We start from the raw sequence: 18,026 nt of genomic DNA, 5'->3' as shown, positions 1-18,026 counted from the left end.
GGCAAATGCTGTACCACCTATCTGCATCTCCAGTCTGCAAATATCCTTTGCTTTAATGAGTGCTGAAGGTGATAACCAAGTGTTCCACTGGAGCTTGATGAGAATTCAGTGTTTCTGAGGTTCAAATACTAAAAAGGGTGTCTGGAGAGCACCTGCTCTGGAGCCTTGTGAGGAGCATAGGCATTAATTTGGCCAGTGTATTGGCACATTAAATACCTTGCGCTCAAGTATATTGCCTTTTGGCCCAGCACCTTAGGCAATCAAAAGATTTCACTTTAATCAAGGTATGACAAAGTCGAATAGTGTTGCCACTTTTCCAGGGTTCAAAATGAAGTTTTTGCCAAACCCAAAGGACAATATGGCCTAAGAGAGTCAGATGGTCTGGGTTCTCAACTTAAGCTGCCATTAACTAGCTCAATGTACTTGAACTAATTCTTTATCTCTTTCTACAACTTATACCTGCAGCAGATATGGTTATAATAGTAATTTACAATTGTGTAATGCTATATTAGCAAAGTATTTTCACCACAATGACTTCAATTTCACATGCTAGCCACCTTATGAAACTGACATCACAGATGAAGTAACTGAAGCTCACACAACCCCTAACATAGAGCCAGGACATTAATACCAGGTTTTCTTTTAAATCTTGTTCTCTACTTTACTTCTTTGTCCATAAGGCAAAATGACTGCATTAATGATTTCTTTTTAGTTCAAATATTCTATGCTTCACTGGATATATATGACATTTTCAATGAAATATCTTTCAACTCTATTCAATAACCAAAGATTTATCAAGTATTGACCAAGTGTATCACTATACGGAGTACGGAGATATATATATTATGAATATGAATGATACAGTCCTATCCACTTACAGTCTGGTCATTTACTTTCATACTTGTTCAAGAAATTTCAAATTAATTAGAATTGCACTTAGAAAAAAAAGAAGAGGTCATTACATCTTTAAAACTTAAAATTAGAACTTTTTTTTGTTTTGTTTTTTTTGGCAGTACTGGGTTTGAGCTCTGGACTTTGCACTTGCCAGGCAGGCAACTCTACCACTAGCCCAAAATTTAAAGAAATTTTAGTTCTAAATGATACTGGCTACTTCAAGGAAACAGCAATCCAAACAGGATTGTGTCCTGGCAGTCTGGGAGTTTGGCCTCACTTCTTAAGAAGAAAGTAAATTCTATACAACTTTAACTGAGTGACTGCCCATTGCTCCAGTGTAAATTTGGCTACAATTCAAGCCTTTTCTACTTCAATTTCCCAATGTATGTCAGATGTCTACCAGTGGCATTTGTCACCCTACTGATTTGTAAGGATCCAGAATGGTAGGTGGCTATCTCAGTCCTGTCTCTATGCTATTTGCTCCTTTTCAAGCTGTATTCTCTATGGAAGACAACCAAACTGAACCAAAGGAGAATATTCCCTGGTCAAGGACTGTGAGTACTTGTTACTCTATTGTTAGGAAAACTCAAATTAGCTCTTAGAGCCCATTGACAAAATAGGAATGTAAAAATATGACTAGATAAATCTAGAATTTCTCTAAAAAATGAAGCCTGGTTGAAGGGAGAGTCCAACCAGCATTTGATGTAGAAGCTGAATGTTTCCACTGCCTTTCTGGGCCTAGAGGTCAGCTGCCATATAGCCTTCAAGGGAAAAAGCAAACTACTGTATAGAAGAGATGAAAGAATCTAGAGTACAGGCTTCTGAAGATTAATCTGGAAAAGAGAAAGTAAAGGGAATGGAAGGTGGTTGAGGAGGAAAAGCAGAAAGCAGACAAGGGTAAGGGAGAAAAGGAACTGGAAATGGCATGACAGTAGAGGATACTGGATAGCAGTGTATCTGGTATGGATTTTTAAGTTGCTTGTTATAGGGTGTTCCTCCATGTCCCCTACACAGTGATTAGGAGCACTAATCACTGTGTAAGATCTGGTCTCTATTTAACTGAGATCTGCTCTCCTGCTGTGTATGCAGGGATTCTTTCTAAAAGATTAAATGTAGTACAGTAAAAGAAGGGAGCTGAATAGTTGAGGGGAAAAAAAAGAGTACAAGTTCCGGAAATTAACACACACAATGAGAAGATGTTCAGATTTCCAAGGCTGTGGAATCATTGGTGGTTTTAGTCAGTAAGTCTTAGAGTCTAGGAGGCCAGAGGGTCCATGTGATACCTGGGTTACAACAATTTGACAAATCAGGAAAAGAGTAATTCCAGATTGTATATTAAGCTATTTTCTATGTAAATTCAGGCACATATCTACATTTGTGTGCTGTAGATTTCTCTCCTGTAAAAGTCTCTTGAAAATTTATTTCAGATATAATGAGGTTTTGATTAACATGCAAATTTCTATTGATCCAATTAGCTACCCAATACTGCTGGTTAATGTTTTTTCTTTTTTTTTTATGGGACTGGGATTTGAACTCAGAGCTTTGCACTTGCAAAGCAGGTACTCCACCACTTGAACCACAATTTCAGTCCATTTTGCAAATGGGGTATCGCAAACTATTTGCTTGGACTGGCCTCAAACTGTGATCATCCTAATCTCAGCCTCCCAAGTAGCTAGGATTACAGCGTGAGCCACCAGCGCCTGGCCTTCTTTATCTTATACTGTCTAAAATTACATTGCTGTTTGTTTCATCTTATTCATTAAGCTATTTTATACATTTTTCTATATTTCACAATAAAGGTAGGAAAAGGTAATAAAGAATATTAAGAATTTTATGTCAATTTATTTTAAGATTTAGATTAAATGCACATAATCCTAGAAATTTTAAAGGTTTCAATCTTATTCAAGAAGAAACAGAAAATGTAGGTAGTTCACCAACCATTAATGAAATAAATTCTACAGTCAAAAATTCCTTTTCAGAGAAGTCCAAATGACCAAAAAATACATGGAAAAATGCTCATCAATCCTGGCCATAAAGGGAATGCAAATCAAAACCACACTAAAGATTCTACCTCACTCCTGTTAGAATAGCTAGCATCAAGAACACCACCAGCAACAAATGTTGGCAAGGATGTAGGGAAAAAGGAACCCTCATACACTGCTGGAGGGAATGTAAGCTAGTACAACCACCTTGGAAAACAATATGGAGGCTTCTTGAAAAACTAAACATAGATCTGCCCTATGATCCAGCAATCCCACTCCGAGGGATATACCCGAAGGAATGAGACCCAAGTTATTACAAAGGCACTTGCATACCCATGTTTATTGCAGCACTATTTATAATAGCCAAGCTATGGAAACAGACAAGATGCCCCACTACCAATGAATGGATTAAGAAAATGTGGTATTTATACACAATGGAATTTTACTCAGCCAGAAAGAAGAATGAAATTTTGTCATTCTCAAGGAAATAGATGGAACTGGAGAACATCATCTTAAGTGAAGTTAGCCAGGCTAAGAAGGCCAAAAATCACATGTTCTCTCTCATAGGTGGATGACAGACCTAAAACAAATGCAGTAATATTATTGGACATGGGTCACACACTAAGGGGAAAATGTGCACAGGAGGAATAGGGAAAGGGAAGGAAACCTAAAACTTGAATGTGGCTGATGTGCTCACTGTAGAGGAGTGAATAAAGTAATCTTAAACTGGCCAAGACCACTATGCAAAGGTGACCAGGAAGTAGTAAAGAGGTCTGGTAGAGATGAGTTAATATGGATTGGAATACACAAGTGCAATGGAAGCAGTGCTAGAAATCTCTCTGTATAGCTATTTTTATCCTAAACTACCAAAACCGCTATGTCTTTCTTATTATCTCTTATGTTTTCTCTTCAACAAAATTGGAGAACAAGAGGGCATAACAGGTTCTGCCCGGAAAGGGGGGCGGGAGGACGTGGCCCAAACAATGTACACACAGGTAAGTAAATGTAAAAATGAAAGAAAGAAAGAACAAAAGAATGCAAAAAAAAATAATCCTTTATAGAAAATATTTAGCCACAGTTTTTCAGGTGAGTTCTACTAAGCATTTAAGAAACCAGTCCTACCAAAACACTTTCAGAGCACAACCCCTGACTCGGATGAAATGGATACATTTAATCAAGAAGAAACTAAAGTCTGAATAGAGTCAGCCATGGTGGCAGATGTCTGCAATCCCAGCACTCAACAGACTGGAGGCAGGAGGATGTTCAGTTCAAAGCCAGCATGGGCTACATGGTGAGACCCTTTCTCAAAACAAACAAAAGTCTGAATGAATAAATAGACATACATACAGTAAGTTAAAAACAAATGAATTAGTAATTTACGTTGCTTACATAAGGAAAAGCCATGGCCCAGATGAGTTCACTGGTGAATTAAAATATTTAAAGAAGACATAATAACAATCCTTCACAGATTCAGAAAATAGAGGATGAAAGAACACTTCCCACTCATTCCTTGAGACTTGTGTTATCCTGATGCCAAAGCCAGACAAAGACATCACAGAAAAATAAAGCTACAAATCATTAGCCCTATGGAAAGATGCAAAAATCTTTAATAAAATGTTAGCCAAATGTGACATATAATAAAAATTATACATGATGAAGTGGAAATATAAGGATGGTTTATCATGTGAAAATCAATTAATATGCCACATTAATATAATAAAGGACAAAACACATGATTATCTCAATACATGAAGAAAAAAGCATGTGACAAAATCCAATTTTTATTCATGATAGTAACTCTCAAAACTAGAAACAGAAGTTCCTTAAATAAGAGGCATCTAAGAAAACCTTAGAACATTATGCTTAATGGTGAAAAACTGAATGCCTTCTCTCTACGATCAGGAATAAAGTAAGCTTGCACTTACCACCAGATTGGAAGGGAGGAGGTAAAACTTTTCGTTCATGGAATCATTTAAACTATTAATGTTTATGCTAACATAAAAATCTACTGTCCTCATACATACCAGCAAAGGACAATTTGAAAGTGTAATTAAGAACACAATTCCTTAAAGTTAGCCTCAAAAAGATTGTTTAACAAAGGAAGTGCCACACTTGTATACTGAAAACAAAACAAAAAACATTGCAGATAGAAATAAAAGAAGCTCTAAATAAATGAAGTGATATTCCATGTTCATGGATTTGAACACTTGATAATACAATGGCAATTCTCCCCAAATTTATCTATCAATTCAACTCTCATCAAAAAGGTCTTTGGTAGAAATTGATAAGTTGATCCTAAAATTTACATGGAAATGCAAAGGACTTAATGTCAAAGTAATTTTGTGAAAAAACAAAGTTGGAAGCACTTAGACTACTCAATATCAAAATTTACTAGGCAGTTAAGGGAATCAGGACAGCCCAGTGGTAATCAGCAGAGGGAATATAGATTAATGGAACAGAATTGAGAGTGCATGAATAAACCATTACATTTATGACCAAACTGACTTTTGACAAGGTATAAAGTCAATGACATGGGGCAAAAAAATAGCATATCAACAAATGGTGATAGGACAATTGAACATCTGTGTGTAAAATAATGGACTTGACCCTTATGTTATACCAAATACAAAAATCAACTCCAAATGCATCTCATAGATCTAAATGTAACATCTAAAACTGCAAGACTTTTAGAAGGAAACTCAGGAGAAATTTTCTGTGATCTTGGGCTAGGCAAATAGTTCTTAGATACATTAAAAGTCATAATCTATAAGAGGAAAAAAGCTGATATATCTGACCTTTTAAAATAAAAACTGTTGTGCTGAGTTAAAAAAACAGTACCACCAAAACAAAACACTCAGTGCCAGAGTGCTGGTCTAGCACATATGAGGACCTCGGTTTTGGTCTCCAGTACCATAGCAACAACTACAAAACACAAGAAAGGCTAATCATCACTGAATAAATATTCAGAATCATTACTTATTAGGGAGTATATATTATTAGCATATAGTGAGATACCATAACACTGATATAGTCACAATAAAAAAGTCAGCTACAATACTGAGATAGTTACAATAAAAAAAGATAAAACCAAGACCTAAAAAAATAAGGATATGAAGAAGCTGCAACCTTTGTGTCAATTTTATTTGTAGGAATCCATCTACGGAAATGAAACATACATCCATACAGACTTAACCGCTAATGTTCCGGCAGCATTATTCTCAACAGCCAAAAAGTGGAAATAATCCAAATACTAATTAGTAGACTGGATACGCAAAATGTCATATTATTCATTCAGTTGAGGAATATAAAGAAATGCACTGTTGATACATGTTACAACATGGATGAACTTCAAAACATTTTGCTAAGTGAGAGAAGCCAGACGCAAAAACTAAATACTATACAATTCAATTTACATGTAATTTCCAGAAAAAAACCCAAATTATACATATAAAATAAGAGCTCAGTAGTTGCCTGGGGCCAGGAAAATAGGGGTGAGAAATGAATGCAAATGGAGTTGAGGGAACATTTTGCGTGATGAAAATGTCTAAGAGATGGCAGTATTGTACAGCTCTATGAATTTACTGAAAACCATTGAATTGCACACTTACAATGAGTAGATTTTATGTTAGGTAAAGTGTACCTAAATAAGGCTTTAAAAAAAATTGTAGCAGGAACAAATAACACCACCACAGTACTATTAACGATAAGCCCAATGTTGCATAGAGATATTTAGAACTCACTCATCTTGTATATTGTTTACTTATTTTATTATTTTTTATAGCTAAACATTTAACAGAAATACTAAAATATGAATTCAATTTCCTCACTGTTGAAGTCATGAAAAATTCTTCCTTTTGTAATCAAAGTAAATTTTATTATGCAAAAAGGTATTTTTGTTATTACATTCATAAGTACAGATTGTATTTCTAAACAAATTTATGTGGACTTCTTTTAAAAGGCCTAGGCTTATAGTTTTAGGCCTTACATTTAGGTCTTTAATCAATTTTTTGTTAATATTGCATTCTTTTACATGTCAATATAAAGTTTTTCAAGCACTATTTGTTGAAGAGACTATCCTTTTCCTTATGTGTTCTTTGAATCTTTTTGAAGGTTAATTAACTGAATAGATGTGAGTTTTTTGTTGTTGTTTGGTGGAACTGGGGTTCGAACTCAGGGCCCTGTGCTTGCTAGGCAGGAGCTCCACCACTTGAGCGATTCCATAAGCCCTTGAACAATGACCTTACTCCTCGTTTTTCTGTATCTCTCACTAGGACTAATTCTAATCATATTTGGACTTCTTAGACTGATTTCCTGCATTTCTTTTCTATAATATTTTGAGACTTATTTGTCTTTTTATTCTACTCTCCAGGAGATTTTCCTTAGGATAACTTTAAGCCATTCTACTTCATTTATTTTTGCTACTTGATACTTTTTCTTCTGATTTTTTTTTTCATGGCATCCTGTGTTTTGTTTTATGAATTCAGTATTTTCTTGCTGTCTGGTATAATGAACTAATTTTAGCAGGATAGAATGAACTATGCTATAGCCCTACCATAAGAAATCCAACTAGTAAAACACAAAAAACTTGAATAATTTTATATGATCAAATAGATTGTTTTGAAAATGCAAAGAAAGGACTTTGACAATATATTCTTCCTCATTAGGTCATATAAGAAAAATTACATGATTTCAAGAGATGCTAAAAAGACACTGATAAAATTTCACATTTATTTCTGAAAACAATTATTGTAAGTTAGAACTGAAAAATTAAATTGAAGAAAATTTCCCCAGCATAATCTGTCTCATATCAGTGACTAACATTAATAGGCAAACATTAGGTTTCTTTATTAAAAAAGAGGAAAAAAGCTGTATAATCACTATATGATATATAGTATATTAGTATAGCTGTATAAAATAAAACTGGGAATTTTATTATCTTCCCTCATCATCTTTACTGGCATAATGGGCTATTTTTCAAACTACCCACCTCTCACCTCACACTAAAGCACTAAGTTATTTATAAAAGTCTGTTTAAATCTAGCCACCTGTCTTTTGTTTTGCTGCCTACCTGGGCCTTTTCTAAGCAAGCAGAAAATCTCCAGTCAGTCTGTTATCACAACCAGAATGCAAGAGATTAGTGACCAGGAGAGAAATAGAATCAATTTACATCCTTTTAGGCAAAAGAATAATATTACTTCACAAGCAAGAAATCTGAGGCCCCTGACCTTAATTTAGAAAGGCTGCAGTTAATAAGCACATTAAAGTTAGTTTTACATGCCAGACAGCTTTTGTTTCCTCTGTTGTTTTTACAATGAGTGTCCTTGGTGGTTACTTAAATTATTTGCCAAGAGGCATGCATTAAAATTTAAAATACTTAATCTGTAATAAAGTAGGTGTTATAGTTTAGGTATACCTGAGTTAAAACATACTTTGGGGTCAAAAAATTTTTAAAGCTAAAAACATTGCTTATATTTATCCAGAGTAGAATTTGCAATCTAACTCTGCTAATTATAACAATTAACATGCTTAATTTCTTTCCTAATTGAGAAATAATGTAAGTTTTTTTTACCATAGTCTGTTAACCCAAATAAAGAACCATTTAAATCCCACCATTGCTACACTTTCACCTCTCCCTCTGAAAGGTCAATTGTTTCTCAAAGGAAAGAGAAGGAAGCCTGAAGCTACAAATTTAGCAGGGAAACGGGTCAAGGAACAGCTGTGCAGAGCTGGGGCAAACAGGTCAGGTGATCAGTTCAGTATGGTAGAAGTAAAGGGAAGATGCTGACAGCAAACTGAACCTGACTTCTTTTTCATAACCAAATACTTAATGAAAACAAATTGAATTAACACCATAAGCCAAAAAGAAGCATAAGTGATCCTTTAAAGTATGCTTAACTTTTACTTAACATTCTATTACAGGAATGGTACCAGCTGAACCCATTCAGCCTGCTTCAGTGTGATTCACAAGTCATTTCTGCATGTTACTAAAATGAGTTAGCTGAGTCTTTGGACACTTGTTCTCTTTTAGAGCATGATTTATTGTGTGTATGTATGCAGTTACTGAACTGAAATGTATAGTGCAGCTAAGGAGATGATGCTCACAGAATGAAAATGCACTGTGAAAACTCAGTGTGATGTAAAATGACACAAAAGAAAAGTTATAATGGCATTTTTTGGTGCTACAAAAGTTTAGACCTATTAACTATTTCCAAGGTACTTTTGATATTAGGAAAACAGAAGTAATACTTGGCACATACACAGGAAAACAGAAGTAATACTTGGCACATACACACACAAACTAAAAAAAAAATAATGGTTGCCACTTCCATTATGAAAAGAAAAATTATTGCAGACAGAAAATCAGTCTTCTTTGGGGAGATTTTTTTTTTTGGGAAAAATAGAAACACAGTATTTTAGTGACTATGTTAATCACTATATTATTAGCAGCTATATAATTAGAGGGCCACGATATTTAAATGAGAACATCAATAGCCATGAAATGTCTTTAATGTGGTCAGATATTTACTGGTAAGTTTTTACTAACTTATCTTTTACAAGCAACTTTAAAAGAACAAAATAAAATGCACATCTCGGCAACACCTTTAGCAGAAGAAAAGGCATCTCTATCATTCTTCAGTCACTAAAGGTAATTTGTATCCTTATGAAACTGCAAAAAAAATTATGTTTATTTTCCCATGATCATACTTTAACTCTCAAGTGATAATAATGCCAAACATCTTATAAAAATTCAAGTAATAGTCTTTTTTTTCCTTCTTGAGGTGCTGGGACTGAACCCAGGATCTTGTGCATGCCAGGCAAGTGCTCTACCACTGAGCTGCATACCCAGCCCCAAACTGTAGTCTTTTAAATGTGATTTTTTGGTTGTTTTTGGCAATACTGAGGTTTGAACTAGAGCCCTGCACTTGACCTGAGCTACATCTCCAGCCCTAAATGTGATTTTTTTAGAGACCTAACAATATTCATATATGTAATTTAAAAATTTCAAAGTAAGTCATATCCAAAAGGAAAAAAAAAAAAACTTGACAGTATTTTTTAAAGCTTATTTCTATATCAAAAAATTGAAGTTTACTACAGAAAGTAATTTGTAGCACTTAATAACAGTGGTTGTTTTTTGTTATTATTGTTGTTTTCGTAATCATTTGGCAGGTCTTTAAAAAATTTTGTGTTCATTATCAAAAAGTCCTAAAGGTATACTAACAGAATTAAAAGTGAAATTTAAATCTTTGCTTTCACTGACCCATTAAGAACTTTTAGATCTATAGCATGTATTTTAAAGTCAACTTAGTAAAGAATATTTACCATTCTTTATGAAAATATCAACTTTATAACTGACACAAGGAAGGTTTTTTCCCCTTAATTTCAATTAAATATTTACTTAGTACTTAGCACATGTCCAGCACTGAGTAGTTTTTAAAAGATTCTCTGCTGTAAATTTCCTGAATAAAAGCACCTGAAGTGTTAAGTCAAACCTCTCCAGAAAAATACCTTGTTTTCTTTTCTTAAATTTTATTTTTTATGTTTTTAAAATAGTTTTTAAAATTAGGATATATTTGTTATGGGGGCGTGGATTCATAGTGACAAATCCAATTAGACTTATATTGTACATTAGTTGCATCACCCCCTCTACCCCTCAACCCCCTCCCCATCCCACTTAAAGCAATTGCTAGAGGTTTCTTAGTTTTGTTTCATAACCATATAGTCTCACCTGAATTTCCTTCATTCACTCTCCTCTCCCACTAGTACCCCCCCAAACACTGTACCTATTTTACAGTCCTGGCTTTGGTTATTAATATTTAAGTTGATGTTCAAAGGGGCATCTCAATGCATGTTCACCATGGGTGTACTTATTTTGGTCTGTTCAAACTCTTCCATTTCTCTCTTTTACTCCTTCCCTCCCACCCCCTATTTTTCAACAGCATTCGATCTTGTTTTCTAAATGTAGGCATTCACAGATATATAATATATATGAATGGTCACATGGATGTGTGTATAGTAGTAACAATATTCATATATATATACACACATATATTTATATATAATTTAAAATTCTCAAAGCAGGTTCTACCCAAAAGGAAACATACACATAGACAAACTTGTCAAAATGAACAGTCACGTCATCCTTGAAATAAAAAGGCAAACATTCTAGTCACATTATAGGAGTAGTGCTCATTTAATTAATCCAAACCACCTGTCTAAATATACTAGAAGTCTGTACTTCAATGTTAAAAAGATCCTGCTGAAATACAACCTCTCTAATTCTGATCAGTTTGAGAACTGTCTTTTGCACAATTAAAGGGTCACTATAAACACAAAACCTGGCATTGTTTTTCTGTGATTAGGTTTCAGTAGCTTAAGTCTCCAAACACTAGAATTCCTCACACAGCTGCTAATTGTGGACCAGAGTTGATTCACATCTGCTTCTTGCTTATTTCATTAATGGTTCACTTCCAGGTCCTCAAAGAATTGCGGCCTTTCTCCAAAGATAATGTAGGACCCATCTACGTCTGCCTCCTACATAGATGGCTTGTTCTTGTTTGTCACTCTCCTTACAATGCAAATCTGAGTGAACTCACATCTGTCACAGATCGACCCAATTCGTGAGCAATCTTTTCCCATCGACCTGGGGTCCCTCCTGGGAACTTAACCATACTTCTTGTCAGCTGGCTGAGGTCCTCTTCTGTCCATTCAGGTGCCTGCAAAACATTAAAGAAAATAAGATAATTGGGAGAATGCTTACTAAAACATTTAACAAGCCTGTGAAAGAAATTATTGGCAATATGTTTTCTACAAACCCCAACAATGCTAAAATGTATCTAGAAGTCTAGATAAAGGATTGAGTTGTATATATAAGATTAGGATGCAAAGCTCCACCAGCCTTTTAAATATTTTCCTATGAATACCAAATAGGAAAGCAGAAGTACTGTTGAAAAAAGACTGTTCAGTTTTGCATTAAAGTAAGAAATAATTATCAAAGCCTGTGGAATGCATTCTTGCTACTAAATGCAGTGCTGCTCACAAATGCCTCACACTAACTATTACAGGTCTTGAAGTTAAAAAAATACACTTAAAAAAAGTAATAATAAAATCTTAATGAAAATGTCATCAACTAAATGTATTTGTTCACAATCAGAACCGAGACAAAGATATTTCTTGTTCATGCTATGTAACAACAGTCAACTTTAAAAATAAGTTTAACTTGTCAAATGCTAGCATTTTATAAAACCTGGGAACAAATAAAATTAGAAACTATTGGCACCAAGACTTAAGTCATCCAGTCCATGCAAAACAGTGTTTTTGAGAAGGTAAATAGCTTCTAAAAGTTGACTAAATTAATACCTAGTAAGTAAAACATCTTAAAGATTACAAAACTGCACAAAAATTCTAACAGCAACCTACTTTCTGCTTTATTCTCGGTACTACCAGTGGTCAAACCTAAAACTATTCAAAGCAAAATAAATTATCATTGAATAAGAAAAATCATATAACAATAATTTATATTTTTGCACTAAACTATCCCCATCAGAGTGGTAACCACTCTGGTATTACTCCTCAGTAGTCAACAGAGAGACTACCTTACTTTTCTTTACTTAGAAAGAGGGAGAGGGAGAAAGAGAAGGAGGGAAAGGAAGGAGGGAGGGAGGTGAAAGAAACGGAGAGAGATGGACAAGATGGAGGGAGAGAATAACAGAGGGAGAGAGAAAGGGAGAAGAAGGGAGAGAGGAAGACAGAGACTGAGGGAGGGAGGGAGAGAGGAAGAAGGAGTGGAGAAAAATTCTTTGAAACAAATACCTTTTCTAATCACCATTTCCGATAATGAACAGGCATACATCAGGCAGTATGCATTACAGAACCATCAGCACAGAACAACAGTCAGAGGTGAGTGACCCCAGGGACTATCTCCACAGCTACAGCAAAGCTTCTCCCTGACACTAATCCTCCCTGTCATTCTCCCACTGTGCTCTAACCACACTGACATCCGCCTGCCTTGCTGCAAGCTTAACGGGGCCCTTCCTGACTTTTTACTGTCTCCCCCAATCAATGGTTCAAGCGTGCTCTTTTCACCATGTCCAAATGGCAGCTTCACTCATAATCAAAGTGCACTGCCCCTGTTAAAGGGCTTTCCGAAAGGCTCTCCCATTTGCATTCATTTGCAAAGCAAACTACTTTTATTCACTTTGTTCTGCTATCAAGAATGTTCCCTGAAGCAGATAAATTGGCATAAATACAACCTGCCACTTAAGAGTCAGTAAATAATAGCCAATAGTAGGGAGGATTTTATCAATCATTCTATTTTGTATCCACTAAGAGCTGAAAGCCTCAAACATAATCATCAGCAAAGTCCATACAATACATGCATAAATTCACTTATATAAAAAGGTAGCCCACATGGGTCTGGTTGGAATTTCTTTGATATTTAACAAATATCAGAAATCTAATTTTCCATATTAGACGATTTAAAAATTTACAGAGGTGTTTTCCTTCTTTCTTTTTGCCTTATTTAAGGAAAAAGTATTATTGTTATTCAGATACCATTTAGAGGAACACAATTGGATTTTTCAAGGAAATATTTTTATTGCTAAAAGTCAAAAGCTTTAATAAGTTTACAAATTGGTTTCAGAAATGCAAGAGGTAAGTTTTAAGTAGAATTTAAATATAAGTTCATTAAGTTGGAATTGTATAAAGATACACAATCAATATTCAAACCATACAGTTCAGTTTTACACTAAATAAAATCATCTAGTTTCTGTACTTGCTTTAACAAATATTGTTGGAGCAAACAAAATTGTCTAAAATGCCAAAACCAAAAATTGTTTCATACATGATTGTTTCACATAACGAATTAGAAAATAATTTACATTAACAGACTTGTTATATGTTTACATATATAGTCACATATGTGTTATATATATTATATATATATATATGAACAATGGGCATTAGAAAGCAATCTGATTTTAATTCCTTATTAATTAGGGTCTAAAAGAATAGTACCTCTTTTTCTGGGAAGGGAAATTTTTAAATAAAATATTTGGATTCACATCCTGAAAAAAAAATTACCTCCTGCTATGACAAACTTTCCTTTCAATTTCATTTATTTCATGATAATTTTATTACTAATATTTTTTAAAGACTGATAACAACTAGGACCATAATCTGAGTTTTCAGCTCTCTCCTCCAGCTGTAAGGCACTTTGGTGAATGAGTAATTTCTCAGCAATAGTTAGCTGAGTCTTCAGAGGCAACAGAGCCTACTGTGATCCAGCTACTACAGAAGCCATGACGGTGGGCATGGTATGAATGTCTTCTCCCTGTTCTAATATGGAGCCAACTGTAGCTGTAAAAGTCAAATGAATGCATAAGCATACTGCTTTCCCACTTAAGACCATGTGCATCCAATATTACCGAAACACTGGGCCAAAAATTCATCACCATAGTAAAGTAATGGAAGATACCACATGGTGTGGGACAGCTGTTGTGACTACACAAGCATTCCAATTTTGCATCAGAAAAACCCTGCCCTGGGAACGAATCTCCATGTTGAGTACAAAATAAAAAGTAACTTCAAATTATTCCATACTTTTATATAATGACCCAAAAATATATCGACTACACTAAGAACTGAAAAGAAAATTTAAATTGTATTACCTTATAATGTTCCTTTGGGATGGATTTTTTTTTTTTTGGTCATAAAACCTGCTATGTTAAACACTTGGTATCTTTGAAAACATTTAATATTTTTGGATTACTGGGGTTGGAGGCTGTAGGGGAAAGCCAGTATATTTTTATATAACCTATATGCATGCTTCCCCTCAAAGGGTTAGTCCATAAAAGGTTAATAAACAAAGTATTATACAATTTTATGTGGTTGAAAAATTATGGCCAAATTAAAAGAAAAATGTACTTAATACTTACTGTGTTTTCATATTTTAATAACAAGATTGTTTTCTATCTAGTAAGTAGATACAGAAACTCCCTCAGGGGAAATATTTCTAATAACCTGTCAGTAGTCATTATATTTATATAATTACAAAAGTTAAATTTTTAGATTCAACGATATTTAGTAGTTTTAGTTCAATTCGAATTCTCAGAAATTTTATCTGAGAAAATAATATCCTTACATATTATTATCTGGTTAAAATATCAGATGTACAGCTAACAATGTAGATGGTATAATACTAATCTAATTATGTTACCATCTAACTCTAGGTTTTATATACAATTTCCTTTCTAGAATGTGAATTTAGCTTTCTGCTACACAATTTTCCTTTCCAACTTAAAAAACAACCAAAGTGTTCCTGACGAACTTCTATGTAAGCAAATGGCATGTTAATAACAACAAAATTAAAAATGAATTGCTGTCTAGGAAGAAAAACTCTTTGAGGTCTCTCTTCCTGACTTGCAGGTGGCCATCTATGTCCTTTCCTCTCCCACTCTCTCCCTCTCTCTCTCTCTGTGTGTGTGTGTGTGTGTGTCTGGCTGGCAGGGGTGGTGGAATCTCTGGTCTCTCTTCTTCTAAGAGTATCTTCTTAAAAGGATACAAGTCTTTGCCAGGTGTTGGCACCTGTAATCCTAGCTACTCAGGGGGCAGTGGTTTGAAGCCAGCCCCGGCAAACAGTTTCCGAGACTTTGTCTGGAAAAAACCTAACACAGATTCCAAGATAGCGGCTAGAGGGAGGAAGCAGAAAGCGACCCTCCTATAGTGAAATCTTGGAGAGATGCTGGAGACACACTTTGCAGGCATAATCACTGAGAAGAGGCAAAACTTTGACCCCCTCCACATCTCCAGCCGGCGCAGAGAATCTCCACCTCACGTTAAATGGAGAAACGAGGAGGGCCCCCAGGGCTGCCAGTTGCCGGCGCCCATACGGCTTGGGAAGACGCGGACCAGGTGAGCTTCACGGTACCGCGGTACCACCACAGACAAGCCTGGGCCAGAGCAGCATAGCCCCCTGGACAGACTGACCTCCACCGGGGAAAAAAAGAGAAACTGAGTAATAAGCAATAAGAACAGTTAAGACACGCTGGAAAGAGGGTGGGGTGCCCTGAGCGCTGAAGATTGGGGGAAGGGAACCCTTCCCGGGACTGTAAATAAACAAGCCAGGCGGGCAGGAGAGGCTCTGGCGGGAGCGGGGGTCGTGCACCCAGCAACCAGGAGCTGGGAAGCTTGTGAGAGTGGCGGAGGGAGGAAAAATCCACAGGAGAGGGGGGAAGACCCACTTCCCACGTGAACTATAAACAAACACACAGGCCTGACAACGCGGGTGCAGTGTCACCTTTCCCAGTGCCTGGAAAGGGGAAAGCTTGTAACAGAGGCTCCAGCACAGGAGAACTCTGAGCAAACAAAGCCTGCAGGGCCAGGTGAGTGCTAAGCTCACCCCATAGATCTGCATAAATAACGCCTCCAGCAACAGCAGGCTGAGAGCAGTGGGCAGGCAAGCCACAGTTGCAGATACCACTCTCAGAACTGTCTCCAGACTTTTTTTTCTTTTTCTCCCTACCTTTGATGAGAGAACCGAATTACACCTGCAAGCAGAAAAACTTACTGAAACTGTACTGCATTTGAACTTGGGACACTTGGTGGGTTTTTTTTGTGCATGTGTTGTGTAGTTTTGTTCTACTTTATGCGTCCCCTTTGATGAGACAACTACAGAACATCTGAGGCACCAACTCCAGGACTGAAGACTGAGACGGACACCCAAATTATTAAGACTGAAACTTCATTGCATTTGAACTTGGAGGTTTTTTGGTTTTTTAAAATTTTCTATTTTTTCATTGTTTTTTAATACATTTTTATATATAGATTTTACTTTCATTTACTTTTTATTTTTATTATCTTTATTTTTTTTATTTTTGATTTTCAATCCTCTCTCTATCTCCCTAATGTCTGTTCAGCTTACTGTCCAATTAGTACACTAAATCTCCCTGTTTATACCTTTGAAACCTTCTTGTCTGATACCTTGTTCTGTTTTCTCCCTCCAGTCTGTATATTTGTTTTTTCCACTTCTTTAACTTCTTGCTTTCCATCTCAGCTCACCCTTCCACTCTAAATATTACCATTGTTATTATTATAAGCTAGAAAATACTTAATTGCACACAGTACAGGGATAGTAACAACACCAAAGACAATGACGGGAAGACAGAAAAAAACAGGGAAACCAGTTTCCCCACAGCAAAAAATTAGTACAGGAACCAGAGAGGAATGAAGAAACCAGGTACTCAGATCCAGACACCAACAAAATGAAGATAAACTATGCCAAAGGACCCAATGAAGCCCACAAGAATAATTTAAAAGAAGATATATTACAGGTACTCAATGAGAATTTTATAGAGCTGATACTGGATAGGGTCAACGAAAATGTACAGGAGACACACAAGAAATTCCAAGACAACAAAAATAGAGAATTTGAAAAAGCAAAAGAAGAAATAAAGGAAACCATAGAAGCACTGTATAAACACCAAAGTGAAAGAGAGAACACCATGAATAAACAGATCAATGAACTCAGGACAAAAAAAACCGCAGAAAAAAGAACGAAACAGAACTGCAAAACAAAACGGAAGGCCAATCCAGAAAAATAGAACAAACAGAAGACAGAACCTCAGAACTTGAAGATGAAATGGTAATTAAAGGAAAAACCAAAGAACTATTAATTAAACAACTCAAGACCTGTGAAAAGAAAATGCAAGAACTCACCGACTGCATCAAAAGACCAAATTTGAGAATCATGGGCATCGAAGAAGGAGAAGAGGTGCAAGCAAAGGGAATGTGTAATATATTTAACAAAATAATAACGGAAAATTTCCCAAATCTAGAGAAAGATATTCCCATACAGATGCAAGAGGCCTCCAGGACACAAAACAGACCAGATCAAAATAGAACTACCCCATGACATATCATCATTAAAACAACAAGTTCAGAAACAAAAGAAAGAATACTGAAGGCTGTAAGAGAGAAAAAACAAGTAACATACAAAGGTAAATCCATCAAAATCACAGCAGACTTCTCAACAAAAACATTAAAAGCAAGAAGAGCATGGGGTGAGATCTTCTGGGCACTGAATGAAAATAACTTCAACCCCAGGATACTCTATACAGCAAAACTATCATTCAAAATAGATGGAGCAATAAAAGT

The 18,026-nt window shown here is 35.6% G+C and overlaps 1 protein-coding gene across 4 annotated transcripts in view; it reads right to left on the bottom strand.

Moving 5' to 3' along the window:
* Nucleotides 1–18,026, bottom strand: part of Dnajc1 (DnaJ heat shock protein family (Hsp40) member C1) — a 191,674-nt gene that overhangs the window by 13,883 nt on the left and 159,765 nt on the right. For all 4 annotated transcript variants that reach the window (XM_074056549.1, XM_074056550.1, XM_020165592.2 and 1 more), the window contains one exon: nt 11,471–11,590. In XM_074056549.1, coding sequence (XP_073912650.1) covers nt 11,471–11,590 — 120 coding nt within the window. The remainder of the gene's footprint in view (nt 1–11,470; nt 11,591–18,026) is intronic.

This window comes from Castor canadensis, chromosome 15, assembly GCF_047511655.1.
Source record: "Castor canadensis chromosome 15, mCasCan1.hap1v2, whole genome shotgun sequence".
Lineage (NCBI taxonomy): Eukaryota > Metazoa > Chordata > Mammalia > Rodentia > Castoridae > Castor > Castor canadensis.
The sequence above is the reverse complement of the archived record's forward strand: the minus strand, read 5'-3'. Positions and strand labels throughout refer to the sequence as shown.